Source organism: Morone saxatilis, unplaced genomic scaffold (assembly GCF_004916995.1).
Source record: "Morone saxatilis isolate NCDOM2014 unplaced genomic scaffold, NCSU_SB_2.0 Contig9, whole genome shotgun sequence".
Lineage (NCBI taxonomy): Eukaryota > Metazoa > Chordata > Actinopteri > Moronidae > Morone > Morone saxatilis.
The window spans coordinates 2,092,672-2,108,575 of record NW_023340268.1 but is presented as its reverse complement, the minus strand read 5'-3'; the positions used below and the strand labels follow the sequence as shown (position 1 = coordinate 2,108,575).

At 38.2% G+C, this 15,904-nt stretch overlaps 1 protein-coding gene and 1 pseudogene across 2 annotated transcripts; one reads left to right on the top strand and one right to left on the bottom strand.

The window, feature by feature from the left end:
• The window catches only part of LOC118343225, an 11,790-nt pseudogene extending 8,013 nt beyond the window's left edge, over positions 1-3,777 (top strand).
• Positions 3,778-4,391: 614 nt separating this feature from the next.
• Positions 4,392-15,881, bottom strand: styk1a (serine/threonine/tyrosine kinase 1a). 2 transcript variants are annotated; one of them, XM_035681980.1, is made up of 11 exons: positions 15,615-15,881; positions 12,681-12,736; positions 12,281-12,358; positions 8,705-8,908; positions 8,321-8,560; positions 7,920-8,101; positions 7,256-7,336; positions 6,594-6,808; positions 6,434-6,474; positions 5,822-5,918; positions 4,392-4,918 (listed from the first exon to the last, which is right to left on the bottom strand). In XM_035681980.1, exons 2-11 carry the CDS (start codon positions 12,733-12,735, stop codon positions 4,723-4,725), a joined length of 1,389 nt encoding a protein of 462 aa, XP_035537873.1. In that variant the 5' UTR covers position 12,736; positions 15,615-15,881; the 3' UTR covers positions 4,392-4,722. The 2 variants fall into 2 exon arrangements, with proteins under 2 accessions (XP_035537873.1, XP_035537874.1); XM_035681981.1 differs by lacking the exon at positions 12,281-12,358 and having other exon boundaries at positions 4,394-4,918.
• Positions 15,882-15,904: the final 23 nt, after the last annotated feature.

The following is a 15,904-nucleotide window of genomic DNA, read 5'->3' as shown; positions in this document are numbered from 1 at the left end:
TATTTATGCACAGTCACACACACACACACACACACACACACCTACACACACACACACACACACACAGACAAACTGGAAAACAGTCCAGAGCAACCACAGGCTTCCACTGAGCTGGTTTTCACCGCTTTGCTCAGGGTTTCCTCTGCCTCTCCTCCTCCCCACAGTGCCGTTCAGAGTCCAGCCATTCAGATGAGGAGTCCAGTGGAGAGGAAGATGAAGATGATCCCATGTCCCTCTCGCCCGCCTCCTCTGCCTCCTGCCACCAGCCGCCTCCTCCACTCCCGACAGAGAGTTCTGCACCCAGCTGCCTGCCTGCTAGCCCCGGCCAGTGGAGCGTGGAGGAAGTGTCGCAGTTTATTTCTTCACTACAAGGTTGGAAGATCTTTACAGTAACGTGATGATAATGACTGCATCTGTTTTGTGCATATTGCCCGTCATAAGAAACAGAAGTGTTACATTCATCCAGCTGTTTCACTACCTTCATATTCAGTCTTTTTTGTAAACAATCCTTCTAATAAGGGGTTGCCTTCGAGATTGATGTTGTGTACTGTAATTTATCTGTTGAGATGAAAACATTAACTGTTAAATCGACTAGTTGATAGTCAGAAAATTAATCTTGAACCATTTTTTTATATAATTATTTGTGTAATTTTGTAAAGCAGAAATGCCTAAAATTCACTTGTTTCACCTTCTTAAATGTAGGGACTATCTTTGGATTACATTTCTTTGTATTCTATGATGGGAAACCGAATAACTTTGGGTTTTGTGATCATGAGAAGCACCATTTTATTATTTTCTGATGTATTATAGACTACACAATTATTAAATCAGCTGATTAATAAATGTTTAGCCTTCTGTATTAATTTTTTGCTAAAATATCCTAAATTTCTTAGTCTTGTTGTCTGTATCTTTCCCATTTTTACTTCAACCATTGACTTTACTGCTCTTTTCTTCCTTGCCTTTGTTTTCTATTTTTTCCTCCTGTCCCATTTTCTTTCTCTCTATTTACATTCCTCTTCCTCCTCTTCGCAGGCTGTGAGGAGCTGGCCTCCCAGTTCCTGTCGCAGGAGATCGACGGACAGGCCCTGCTGCTGCTGAAGGAGGAGCATCTCATGTCCACCATGAACATCAAGCTAGGTCCTGCCCTCAAGATCTGCGCCCACATTAACAATCTGAGAGACTGATGTCAGTGTTTCCATAAATCCACCATGTTCAAAGTCAAGCCCTGGGCATTTACCCAAAACTCCTGGTTCCAGAGCAGTCAGAGTCCTGCAATGAATGTATGAGGTGCAGTTCATTTTTAAAACCTTTAGCTCTAAGAAGGGCTGCAGCACTTGAATCTGTTGTTGATTTGTCCACTTTTGACCACATTTTAAATGTCGTTCTTGCACAGTAGTATTGTTAGTTACATTATTGTTCCTTGCAAATCTGTCATGTCTGAGTTGCAAAAATACTTCAGATCACCAACGGTATTATGGTGAAAATACATTTTCCCTAAAATGTTATTTCTGCACAAAATGAAAAAGTGATTTCATTTTGCCTTTTAGATGCACAATTTCAGATTAATGGCTGTCTTGCAAAATGCAGAAATTAAGGATTTGAATGTATTTTCAATGCAGAAATCTGTTGTATTGTGTAATCAGGGTTAGTATTTGCACAGGATTCCCACATTTTACTCGTCATGTACACATAGGGCTGCCCTTTTCACAGGCTGTGCTAATCTTGTTTCAATAATTTTGTTACATTTCATATTTCTTCCAAAGTTCAACAAAACATTCAGAAGAAAAGGAAATACTGAAGACGTTTACTGATGAACACACTACTATTCATTCATTGTATCATATTGTACAGAAAAAAGTATTTTTGAAAGATCCACCCACTTCTTTTGCTTTGAAACTTTATTCCGGAATTTTTTTTCCCTCTCTTTAAGAACAGTGTTGTTTCTCATCTAGTCGAACACCATTTTTGGCTTTTTGGTTACAACTCTTCACCTGATTTGAGCCACAATCAGCATAGAATAGGGACAGAAATGCAGTTGAGAAACACCCAAAATGTCTGTATCAGTCAATTTTATTTTGACTGAAGTCTTATTTTCAAACTGTTTTGTAAGGAAAGCTCTCACATGAGTCATAACTTTAGCGGTTTGTATGTAAAAACTTGTACTTACGTAAAATTATAATCATTTTGTAAGAATAGGCATCATCATTTTTAAATGGTGGCACTTTTATTTTGAAGTTGGCCTGTTTACAGGGTACAGTTACAAGTACAGGGTACTGGCTGCTGAAATGAATCCCTCAAGGATCAGAAACATTTCACATTTCAAGTGAGGCCAAAAAAATACTGCAAAAATACTGATGTTGCAAATAGTTTTCTCGCATCTTTACCCTATTTTTTACACACAGAGCACATTTAACAGTTAACAGTTAATAAGACACTACTGCAAAATGCTTTTCCAGAACAGTTTTCACATTCAAATTTTTTCACTCAGTATCTCCAGGAGATCCAGCCTTTTTAAGTTTTTTAACAGAGGACTTATTGTTGATTCTTAAAAAGGACTATAATCTGCAAAATCCTTGATAATTTTCACTTTTTCAAACGGTACAACTGCTCCTGATCTAAACAGGAGTATGTGGATGAGTGAAGGGTAACGTCATGGGCTTGATTTTGTGAAGTGACATAAAGCTTAAAAAGAAATGCTGAAACAGATGAAGAATGAAAGTAAATGTGATGATAAGCTGAAGTATCTTTAAGCTACATTCATGAACAAACCCAGAAAGTCCATGAAGAAAAATAGGCTGGCAGCCACATGTGGACCTATGTTTAGGATGGATGGTAAAAAAAAAACGTACATGAATGAGTGTGTGAATGAGAGAACCTTAAACTATACTGTAATAAGTGTAAAAAATGCCTTTATATTTAAATGCACATTTGTTTGCTGGACTGCCTTGTTTAAGCTTTTTACTGTAGGAGTTTTCTCATGTTATCTCTCTGTGAACCTTGTGGCCTTTCTCACTAGTCTCTACAATAGGTTTAGATGAGGATTGTCTGTTTTTTAACTGCTTTTCATATCATTCCTTGTTTTATATTAGTGCTTACTTTTTTACAATTGTTATTTCAAGCAATGACATCTGTTGCCTTTCCAAAAAGCGTGACCGAATAGTAGCTACCTTGATACCTTGATCAAGGAAACTTGCTGTCTTCCTCATAGCTTTGTCACATAGCGTGTAACTACCAACAGTATTTACCTTTCTAGTTAGCTATCTTTGGCTTTATTGTTAGTGACTGTGGCTATTACAGTATTTTCTTTCAAGAAGAATAATAACCTTTGATAGCTGTGTGTTTATATGTCCTAGTCGCCCCAGGATTTTGGAGTGTTTAAATCAGCAGATCCCTTCGGCATATTGTTAAGACCAAAAAAAAAAGAAGCACTTGTGCTGCATTACAAGTGATGTGAGCCACAACTTCAAATCATCGCAGTTCTGCTGTGATTACCTGTGTAACATTTGTTAACAAGCGGACCATTCAATCACTGTTCTCCCAAAAAGTAGCACTTTTCTCACAAAATGTAGATTCTGCAAAAGGCCTTTTTTGGGGGGCTTTTATATTTTAAATAAAGAAGCTACTTCAGAATCAAAATGTGTTTGTTTGCAATAATCAGAAAAACTGCAAAATCTTGGAGGGACTGAGGTTGACGTGGAGAGGCTAACAATACTATCATGCAAATAAATAATCAAGGAACTGTTTTAAAACTGTGATGCCTGTGTTTTTATTCCTGCGATGGAACTGATGTGAGTCATCTAACTCTAACTAAGGGATGATTAACGCTTATATAATGTTTTTGATTTTGTATTTGCATGTCAGACTTTGCATGGATTGCTTTCAGTGTGCACCATTAGCTTCCCTGTTTGATGAGTGAGAACAGACTGGTTTATAGGGCATGTTTGTCATTTTCAGCATTGCAATAAGTAAAGTTGACTATTTGCGGGTTATGACGCTTTGACTTCAGTGAGCTGTCAGACTGTGACCTGAATCAGAACTTCAGTCCTCGAGAAGATCCTGTTGGGCTTAGGTTTTGGTTGGGTATTACAGAGATCTGTTAGGGTCAGGACTGAGGGTGGGTTCAGTTTACGGTAAGAGAAACCACTGTCAGATCACAGAGTACAGTGTAACACCTGCATGTACAGCTTGGTAGGGTCAATCAAGAATCTTGATTTCAAACAGAAATAGACAAAATCTGACGACAACTGTCAACATTTTATCGGCTTATCTGACCTGTTAGGTAATTAACATTCATTTCAGGAGTCTATCAAACTCTGTTTTCTAGCTTGGAGCTCTGTTTGTTTTATTATAGTCATTTGATGACAGATAATCATGCAAGAGGTTGTTTAATTTACATATGAATACATGACCTCATGCAAAATGTGAAATGATGCAAAAACCTGCAGTTCAAGCTGGTTCCAAACAAAAAGTAATGGAAATGAAGCAGCCCTAGTGCAGTATTATGGTCCCTTCGCTCTGTAACATATTAACAGTTACAGTTAAAAACATGCATCCTTTCTTTTATAGTCTTTTATAGTTTACAGATATAGAAATATTTACAATCCATATATTAATCTTTAAACATATAAAGTGAGTGTGCTTTAGTGTCCAAAACATTACAAACAAGTATAAAACTAAACAAACAGCGTCAATGTAGTCCTGACTGATGGCCCTCTCAGCCAATCAGAGCACCGCATAGTTGTACGCCTCTCCATATCCCGCCTCCCTCAGGTATTTCTCGATGTCCAGTGGTTCCGGCACTCTGAGAACTGTCCTCCCATTGGCTGATTTCTCTCCCGCCTGAAGTTTCCTAATTAGCTCCAACATTGACAGACGATGTTCTGGGTTCCAGTGGCAGCAGGATTTGATGATGGAGTACCTGAAAAAAAACAGGGTAAAACACTGTAAAACTGAAAGCCAACTTATATATATTTATTATCTCTACCTTGTGTAGAAACATAGGTTTTACAACATTTTACTGATGTGTCCTCTATCTGCAACGTGCCGCCATTATTATCAGCCGTTGGAATTTGGCTCTCTGTTGACCTTAAATCTTTTATCTTTTATATTTATCTACATTTATTTGACAATAAATGTGTTTTGTTTGAAATAGGAAGTTATGTTTAGAGCAAACTTTTGATTTTTGCCTTGGGTAAATTTCAGCAACAATGAAACAAAAGTAACAGTTATGTTTTTTAACTTTAACTAATAACTTAACTTTAATTAAAGCTAAATGTGCAAGCTAAGTTATGTTTTATGTTCCTGTTCAGCCAATTACTTGTGAAAAAAATGTAGTCATTAACCTAATACAAGTATCTAATTATGAAAGTAAAGTAATTTGATTACTTTCCACTACTTCCAACACCAAATATGTTGGAAAAAAAAACAAGAGACAATATAATCAAAAAGAAGTATTGATGCAAGTGTATGCTATAAGACAAAAATGTAAACTTTAATAAAAATGTAAAGATTTTGAGCAGTATTTACAAAAAAAAAAAATCGTAATCCTGCTAAATAATCCCATTGTGAAAGAAATTGTGAATAAAAAATAGAACCATGAAATTGTAGATCTATAATATTGACTAGACACTATAGATCCTCCTAAATGCTACACACTGGACCTTTAATAGTGGACAACTAATTGATTAATTGACTATGTGCGGAGATAAAATAAAATTGACTTGACATGTTTTGAGGTTTGAGGCTGATAGAGACCCTTGCACACCACTTGCGATGCTGGCACTCTGCAGCGTTATTAACAGTGTTCTGCTGTTCTTCTTACAGTGAGTTGGAGCAGGTGGGCGGCCGTTTCAGATGCTTTCCTCTTTGTAGATATTGCAGAAGTTCAGTCGCCATGATCTGAGCAAACGGTGGGTCACCTGTAAACATGGGAGTATACTATGTTATATTGAAGTACTTAAAGTTCCCCTTTCACTCAGAAATATGTTTTTCTTGTTCCTACACTTGGATATTTGAGCTTCACTCTACAGATTGATGTATGTGAAGAGTTTGATGCTAAAATGATGTTTTCACATTCATCAGCTGAAAGTGGAAAGTTTCTCATTATTCAGCAGGAAAACTTTGATGTGGAAGTTATACGCCAGACACACATCATTGTTTCAAGCTGACTATTTGTATAAGTCATAATAACAGCTGGAGGGGAACAAAACAAACAACAAACAACACCCCTGTTGTATTAGTTTTAATAATGGGATTTAACTTTTCACCACAGTGGGTCTCTCTCTTTTATTATCCCTCAAAGGGATTTCAGATTTATTATTTGCTGGTTATTATATTGTTTACTTGTTATTATTATTATTATATAGTCCAATCCTATGTTTCATTAACTAAACAAAGTCTCTTGGAGGGATGTCTAGAATTTCCAAACACCTACCCAGTGAGACCATTTCATAGAGCAGGATACCAAAGGACCATCTGTCAAAAGAAGAGTTAAGAGAAGAACATAATGTCATTTGACATTTCAATAACGTGCTTTATATTCAGTCATCTTCACTGCATTATTTAATATTCTCACAGAGGAGCTGGGCACTCACACATCACTGCTCTGACTGACTGCTCCCCTGCTCAGCACTTCAGGTGCCTGCCACTTCCTCATCTCCATGTCCTCTATTGCCCCCGGTGAATGGGGCTGAGTTCTCCTGCGGTATGCCGAGCCCAATCCCCACAGTTTCGCTGTCAGATCTCCACCAACCAGGACGCTGTGAGCTGCCACGTTGCCATGGATGCAGCGCTGACTGTGCAGGTACTCCTTGAAGATGTTCAGATAAATAAGACAGAGCAATAAGAGGAATGCTGGAAATGCAGACCAACTGTATAGGGCCTGGAGTAGTAAAACAACTCAACTCCACAAGGACAATACAGAATACAAAATATACAAAATATAAACATCAACCAGACTTAACTTTGACATTTATAATGGTTTATACTGTATTCACACTTTTGCAGAATTCCCATATAACCTTCATTTGAAGAGTGATGGTTCTGTCAAGTATTGCTATAAAAATGTAGACGTCTGAGAGATGGACAGAAATAAAGAGAGACTTTTGCCTGCCACCCAATAATATCACATTAGGATACAGACTGGGAGATAAGCAAAGAAACAGAATGAGGTTTTCCCACAAATACATTAGTCCATGAAACAGTGAGAGAGACTGACAGATACATATAAGGACAGACAGACAGCAGTTTAACCAACCAGAGCAGAAGCCACTTGTCCTGCCATGGTGAAGATCCTATTCTCAGTCATGTCACATGAAGCCTCTGAACCTGAGTTATCCTTCAGTGAGAGAGGAGAAGGAAGAAAAGGGAAAAAGTGTGAATGTTTTCTCCTCATGGTTGGATGGTAGCCTTCTGAGTCAGATTACCAGACCTGTCTTTTATGTTATCTGATATACTGTAGCTCTCTCTGCTGTGTTCATAATCAGCTACTATACCATTGTGTCAGGCTAGTAGGTGGACATACTGTACCTCACTGAGAGTGACCTCAATCATAAGGTAGCCACGCCCAAAGCATACCCTGCTTAATGGCCTATTTTACTCTAAATTGGATCATAATTTACTAAATTAATGTTAATTTAAGACTTTAAACTAGTGATTGAGACCATAAACTCGTTAGGAAACTATTTACGGAGCTAATAAATCAAGTGAGAAGTCGGCTCCTTTTTCCATTAGAGTGCATGGTATCAGTCTTTATTGCAGCCAATGGAGCTGCCCCTGTCGGCCTTTACATGCAGGTTTAAGACACTTCACTCGTTCCACATGAGCATATACCCTGCAGTTTGTAATGTAAACTTGTGGAAATCTATCTCTGAAACTCTGAATAATCTGTCTTTGTTTTGGTGATTAATAGATTACTGTACCTGTCGACATCTCCACAGGTACCCTAACAGGTCTCTGTGCTGCAGCTCCTCCACAACCATCATCAGGGGCGACTGAACTGAAACCACTCCCAGCAGCACGGGTATGAAAGGGTGTGGCCCCAGTCCTGACATGAAGGAAGCGAAACCCAAAAAGTGCTGCTTATCACTGCTGTTTGCTGTTTCTGAGGAAGAGGTTAGAACAGAAATATAAACAGTTTTTACTTTTATTTAACCAGGGAATTTTTTAAGAACACCCTGCTTCATATTTACACAGTTACTATACTGCATATTTAGTTTTACTACATAAGGAAAAAAATAAGACTTCTATTTGTTCCCTGTATCTCTCAGGGTTTCTGAGAAGTTTCTCTGTTTGAGATTTGGCTTTGTACAGCTCATTTTACCTTTTAGCACCCTCAGGATGACATCCCTGTTGTCCATGCGGGCTCTGTAGAGGCTGACTGAGTCATTAGGCTTGATGGAGAAGGACAGTGGTAGGGCAGTGACCTGGCTGAAGGCTCCATGATGCCTCTCGGTGGACATCTGTGGTACTGCAACCAGTTGAGTTGGCCTGACGTTCTGCTGCACCTGTTGAACTGACATTGGCAGCTCTTCATGTTCCAGTGGGTTTATCCCTGGGGGTGCTGTTGAGAGAGAGAAAGAGAGATAGATACAGACCAAAATGATACATCAGTATGAGTAGTTGTTTGTAAAATTGAGTCACAATGAAAGATATAATAAGAATAATATAAAAGACTTAAGAAAAAGAGTTATGCATGCTTGCTCACCATCAATGCCTTGTAGGTGAAGTCTGTGGCTGTGCCTTTGTTTGTGTCTGTGCGATGAGCTGTGGTAGCGTTGAGGGGCTGTGATCCGTTTCTGCTTCCGTTCAGGACAATACCTCATTAAGCACAGGACCAATAAGGTGACCAGGGTGGCCAGGAGGAGCAGTGTAGGGACGATGATCACCGCCTGTTCATGCTCTCTTACAACTGAGAGAGAAAAAAAAGAAGTACCAGGTTATTTGTATGCAAAGTTGGTCCCATTAGGAAGACCGTCAAACAGCATGAATCTCACAGCTTCTTTCACTTAAGTTAGGACAGTACAGAGATGCCACAGTTCTCAACCTTCTTGTGAATTGTATGCATGCATTTTAGGGAAGCATCAATACCACTTTACTGACCAAAGTACAAGTATTTACATTTGGATACTTGCTAATGCTGAGTACTGATTTGAGTACTTAATAATAATCCTATTACAGTTCTAACAATGACTCTGGAAAACTTTTTTTATTTTAATCAGATATCCCACACTTTCTGACGGTAACAAATTAAATGCCGCTAATGTTGTTGTAAAAGTTGCTTAAATATCTCCAAACGGCAGACATTGCTTCTCCTCCACCGACATGCTCAACTAATGAGAGGTTGGGTTAGTCGCACTGCCATAAATTGGTATCGGGTGCAATCGGAGTAGTTTTATGATTACAAGTATGAGTACGTGAGCACAGTATCGGATCCGATACCAGTTTGGTGCATCCCTAAAGTAGGGATTAAAGAGTTAAATACAAACATTCATAATTACGCTGTGCGTAAGGTTGTACAGGTTTGGTTTCAGTGCTCTTTGACAGGATGAGTCTGCTGGCTGTTAAAAAGGTTGCACCTCTCAGGTGTTGACAGGATGTTCTATCGTGACATTACATCATCCTCCTTTTACAGCAGTGTTGATAAGTTGATATATAGCCAGATGACGCTGCAATTTAAAAAGTATTTAAGTGCAACTATCAATACCCTCACTCTGCATTTTTATTTTATCTTTATTTCAGTGCTACAAGCAACAAGAAACAAAAAAATAGAAAATTCACTTTTAAATCAGATTGATTTTATAATCCCTCAGGTATGTCAGCAATGAAAGGACCAGTTTCTAGTTAAAAACTGGAGAAATTAATTTACCTGCTCCACTGAGTTTGAAATGGAGTATAACGGTATGCAGTTCTGTTTGATATCAGGCAAGAAATCCATACTGTCTATTCAGTTGTAGCCTAATCATATATCTGGACACATAGCTAGGTCTTTAATCCTGTGGACAGCGTTTATCATAATTGCTCGTCATCGTCACGTCATTATTGCATTGCTCACTGCTTATGCCTTACTTGACTGATAATGAAACAACTGTTGTCCTGCTGCATTGTTGTTGCATTGTCGACATATTTCAACTAGGCTGTAATTGCACATGATACGATGAGTCATGCATTAACATTCTGAGAAATAAAAGATTGAGACAGCGCTGATTGGTGGAAAACATGCCTTTCCCTGTTGAGCCACTGAACCATGTTTTTGGTAGCTGTGCCTGAGAGTTTCCACACTACTGAAACAGTTTATTTGCATGCTAATAAGCAGGAAATGCATAAATATTTCCCTAATTGCACAAGGTCGTACCCATCATTAGATTATGTTCACTTTAATTCCTTCACTGAGTTCCCTGGATAATTTTGTATTTATTCTTTTTATTGCTTTCATTTATTTATGTGTTTAATTTTGATCATGTCTCATTATGTCTATCCTCCATATTGACCCTTTACTCACTTTTAATACAATACTCTGGGTGTAGACCAACTCCTTACATAGAATTACTACAATGCTGTGTGCCATCAAATCCATCATCCTTATACACCTCCTGTTGTTGAAATCCTGATGTAAATCCAACATTGTTAGAAAGAAGAAACTGCTTTCTAAAACCACTGGTCTGTGTAAATGTGTTCTGGTTGTGGCACATTCTTAGGTGTGGTGAGGGATTTGTAGGATGTCATAAATCATTTCTTGTCATTGTCATTGAAGCCTTGGTTTGAGCTTGAACTTAATGGAGCTCAAGAGTGAAGTAAATAATCCCATTCATATTCTGAATCATGGACTTAGCCCTAATGTTGTAACCATCCAAGGCAGACTAAACACGAGCTGTGAGATTGTGAACCAATGGCTAGTGAGGTATTTAACTTTGTCTACACACTTACACCTAATTTAGCTAGTGAGTTACTGCATTAGGACACTACTACCACTGAACTCTATGATTGTTAATGTTAGTTTATCGCAGAGCAACCCTGATTTCCCTTTCTGACAGGCTGTGGGTTTTTGTTTTTGAGAATCACTACAAGTCAGTGTTTGTGAGGCCAGCTTGTCAGGACCAGTATAAAAGACAAGACATACAGGTTGTGGTGGGTTTTGCAGGCTGGCTAGCTAGGTAACATGAGTCCACATGAAACTACATGAGTCACACTAATCACACACACGCAACACAAACTACACAATTGTTCATGTATTTATGGTTCCTGGCTGCTTCATGTTTGAAGTGACACAATTATAAGTCAGACTTATAATTAATAATAACTAATATAAATAATAAATAATTAACTGTGTGATCAGAAAGACTTCCCAGCAGTATCTGTGAGTCAGCAGTTATTACTCCGATTATGTAATCACACATCACATGGAGCTCTAGTATTTGACATTATCTGGAGGCTGGATGTTGCAACATCATTGTAGACGGCAGCTGAGAGTTTCATAGTTAACTGAATGGAAATAATGATATACTTTAAGGTGGTTAAATACCAAGACATTTTTAAATTTGAAGAGTTTATTTATTTGGTATCATCTTAAAGGCTTTGGCTCAAACTCCCTGTTTGCTGATTGGTTACCAGGACAAATCATGTAGCTGTAGGTCCCATGTCAGCATGACCTCAGCAGATATATTCACAGTTTGTCCGCTGATGTATTAGGTTTACAGCTAAAATGAGCTAGCTGCTGGTATTTACTTGAAAAAGGAGATGAACAAGAAGATAAATAAGCAAAGTCGAAAAGCAAAAGCCAGAAAATCAAAGTGGCAAGATGAAAATGTCTCCCAATGAAAACAGAAGCATGATGGTTATTTATCAAATTCACCAGTTAACATATAAGATCAGGAAAGGAACCATGGCAGCAGTTCAGCTTGATGGCAGGAGAGAGTTTCAAACAGGGCCCAAAAATGAACTTTTTTTCACCGGCCTTTTGAGCTTCATATTTTAGCCGTGATCTTGTGTCATTCAGATGCTACCTCTCACAAAAACGCAACCTCAGTGACTTTTCTCTTCGTCTTCATGTTTTCTTGTTAGTATGCTGGGAATGTGTTGCCACATCTCTAATAACATGAACTAGGATGTTTCTTCCGGCAGACAGACATTGTGTAGAAAGCACAAATAGCTGCTTTGATTTGATTTGCTGATGTCACTGTAGGTGCAGTGGACAGTGAGGTCACATTAGTCTGCTGGTACACATATAAACCTAATATTACACTGTAATCAATTTATTTTTGCGCACAACCTACATTTTACTCACCTTTGGAGCTTGGTGCGTATTCATTTTGGGCCCTGGTTGTCAAAGTAGAGGTAAAGAAAAGAGGCTGATATGAAGATGCTAATAATAAAGGAAGAAAATGGTAAAGAAGAAAGGAAAGAATCCATGATAGTGGCCATAATGTGCCAAAAGGATAAAGTAGCAGCAAAATGGTAGACAGAGACATTAGGGAAAGCAACATATACTGTGAAAAGAGAGACAAAAGTTGCATACTATATAGTATATATCATATATATCTGAAGTATTGAGCCAGAAGAGAAAGCAGAGGACATGAAGAGAAGCAAAGGAAAAGGGAGCTGAGAGGCGTGAGAGGAAGCAAGAAAGTGTATGAGATAGTGATGATAAGAAAGAGACGGATGAAAAGTGGCAGTTGTGTCCTTACTACAGAGGGTGTCGTCCGGTGCACACAGATTATCGGCTGTGGAGTTGGATGACATGCTGGAGAGGAAGAGAGGAACACAGATAGATCAACATTACTATCAGCTGGAGGAAGAGATCAACATTACCTCTGCTCAGCAACCACCCTAAATCCCCTAAGCTTAGATAGAGTGATGCAGCATCTGCCTTTCTAATAACTCTATATACAGTACAGTAGTAGCTGCTTTCGAGTTTAACTGTGCTTTAAGAGCTATCAGTAAAGTTCAGCAAACAGTAGAACACACGCCCTCGATGTTGACTATAAGTGATCAAATTTTTGAACATGTAAATATTTACTATGGCCTTTTTTATCTACACTTGCATAGCAAATATAAACTGTGACCTTTTCTTATCTAGGCTCGCACAGCAAATATAAAAAGGAGTGCTCCACAACTTGTTTTCTGTGTGTATAGTTCACAGTTGTATCAGTTACATGGATAATAGAGCAGCAGAGATCAGCATTACCATCGCTCAGCAGTGACCCAAAATCCATAAAAGCCTTGGAAGGATAACCTGGCATTCAGCAGCCTATTAAACTTCTCAAATCACACAGATGATATACCCAATATATTTTATCCTAACATTTCCCTAGAACTATAATTTCTTTCAAAGGTTGCACACTTGTAGTGTGTTTTTACCATACAGTGTATTGTGATTTTTGGTTCAATGACCCCCTCTTTTTAGGAAATAGCTGATAGTTTGAAGAATATTGCTTGTGAGTAAAATGTTCTAGTAGCTTCAGACAGTGTAAGATCATCTCTTCATTGTTTGTACTAATTAAAAAAGGCAGCTTTAAGATATTTATCAAGAGTGTAATTACAGACCTATTCAGCTGAAAGGGAGTTGTCTTTTATTCCCTCTGCTTTTTCTTTATAATAATGTGAATGCCCCAGGCCAGCCAATCATCCTGCTAACTTCCATTTTCAAGTAGTGTCACCATGGAGTAATTTGGCCCTTGAATGTAGATTTAGCTATTACATACAGTTTGCAGTTATGTATGTAACTAAGAGGCTCTTGAAATATTTTGGGTTGTTGCTGACATGGTCAGGTTTTAGACAATTCTCTATGCAGGAAAACCCCCTGAAACTGTGACAATGTGTGTTAATCCTTATATAAGCAGCTTTCAAACTGTAACTTGACCAACAAAAGACATTATAAAAGAAAGACCGTAACTGCCAATCAGAACACAATGATACTAAGGGAAGTGAAATAAACGTAACTGATGGAGAACTTGACGTTGCAGGGAAGTGAGAGTGTACTGAATAGGGGGTTTCTGTACCTGTGAGAGTGTACGCAAATTTCTTCTGATCACATTTGATCATGTATATTTGAACTTACTTCCCAGGCCTCTTTTCAAACACTCATATTTTACATGGAAGTCACCCATTCAAATCAGGTGGTTAAAAAGAGGGACACCCATTTAGGACTGGGGATTACACTAGACACGTATACTGTTGTCCTCCTACCCATCTAATTTCTTTAACAAATGTAGCCAAGAGCCAACCATGTTTGTTTGCTGCTGGTAGCCTCCCACTGTCAGTCACTATTATCCTAGCACTCACCAAGTACTCTGATAGTCCTTTTACACAGTTGATGAAGAAAGAGAAATGAGGTTGCACTAACAGATAATGAACCAGTATTAAATGTGTAAATGTTATCAGTTCATCATCTCTTATGTCATAAAACAAACATTGTTCAACCAAAGACGCCTACTCATTCAAATCAGTTAGCTCACTTCATTTGAGAGTAATAGCAATTTTAGACCATTTGTAAACTCTATAAAATCTAACTAGTTCCACAGCTTTCTTTAATATTGAATTTTGAGCTTGTTATTTCAGAATAACACTTATAACTGCACAGTTAGAATGACATGTTAATGTTTTTATGTTTTACTTGTACTTTAGTACATTAATATATAATTATGTTATATATATCTATCTATCTAAATCACTTTAAATTAGTTTGTGTGTCAGTGAAATAGCCATTAATGCACATTAGTCCCTCACTTTTCTAATTGCTTTGTGGTAAAAAGAAGTTAGAAAACTCCCTCTCTGTCAATGAGCAGCTTACATGTTGTCAGTCTAATAATGCTTAAAAGGATTTGTTCTCATGCCTACCTTGTCCTTTTCTGTCATCCAAACAACTCATGTAATATACACCACGGGCTGTGGTGATGTAATGGTGTTAGCATCAGAGTGAAGACACTCATTCTCAACTCCAGTACAGTTCAGGTACCAAAGTGTTTGTGACTTTATGTGTTAATAATGCAGCGTCATCCTCACCTCACAGAGCATGGAAAAATCTTATTAGTGTGTACTCTCTGTGTGACACATACACACACACACACACACACATACACACCCTTACGAGGTCATGCTAGTATGAAGTAAGCATTTTTATTACAAAACACACACAGACACTGACACTCTCCTTTATCCTGCATAAAGGATGAATGCCACTGAACCCGTTTGTCTGCATAGTTGTCAGTCACATTTACAAGCACCAATGACTCTCCTGTATCAACACACATCTGCATGCACAACAAAAGACTGGGCCATTTCACAACACAGAAACTAAAATATGTTGTTAAAGACACACAGACATACAGTATGCGCACACACAAACAAAACTGTGCATCAAAACACACAGCAGTTAAATGTGTCAGGATTCCGATATCACATACAATAATACCACATATTTTAAAGTTATTCTCACACATGCAGTAGATTGCACACACAAATACTGCACTAGAACACATATAGCACTTACATATACACATGGAGTCATACAAAATAACATGACAGTGCACAGACAACTACTAACACATGTTGCCATATAAAATTTCAGTAGGAACATGTTATCAATCACAAATGAGGGAGAGTTTTCTTTTTCACCTTACCTGGCCAACTCTCTGGGACTGTTCAGGTGTCAAACTCTGTGTGCTTCTCGTATCCAAAACATGTAGTTTGCTGTCCCTGCCAGCCATATAAGTGTACACTTGTAAGCCAAACTCAAGTCCACTATCTCAGATTTCATGTTTTCATAGTCAGTCTGCGACACATAGTGCTGTCCACAGGCAGACACATCTCCAGTGAAGATAATGATGATGTTAGAATTTCTGTTCCTGTTTTGCTGTCACCAGCCCGGTGTGTTTTCTCACTCGTGTCTTTCCTCCTGTCTCTCTCTCTC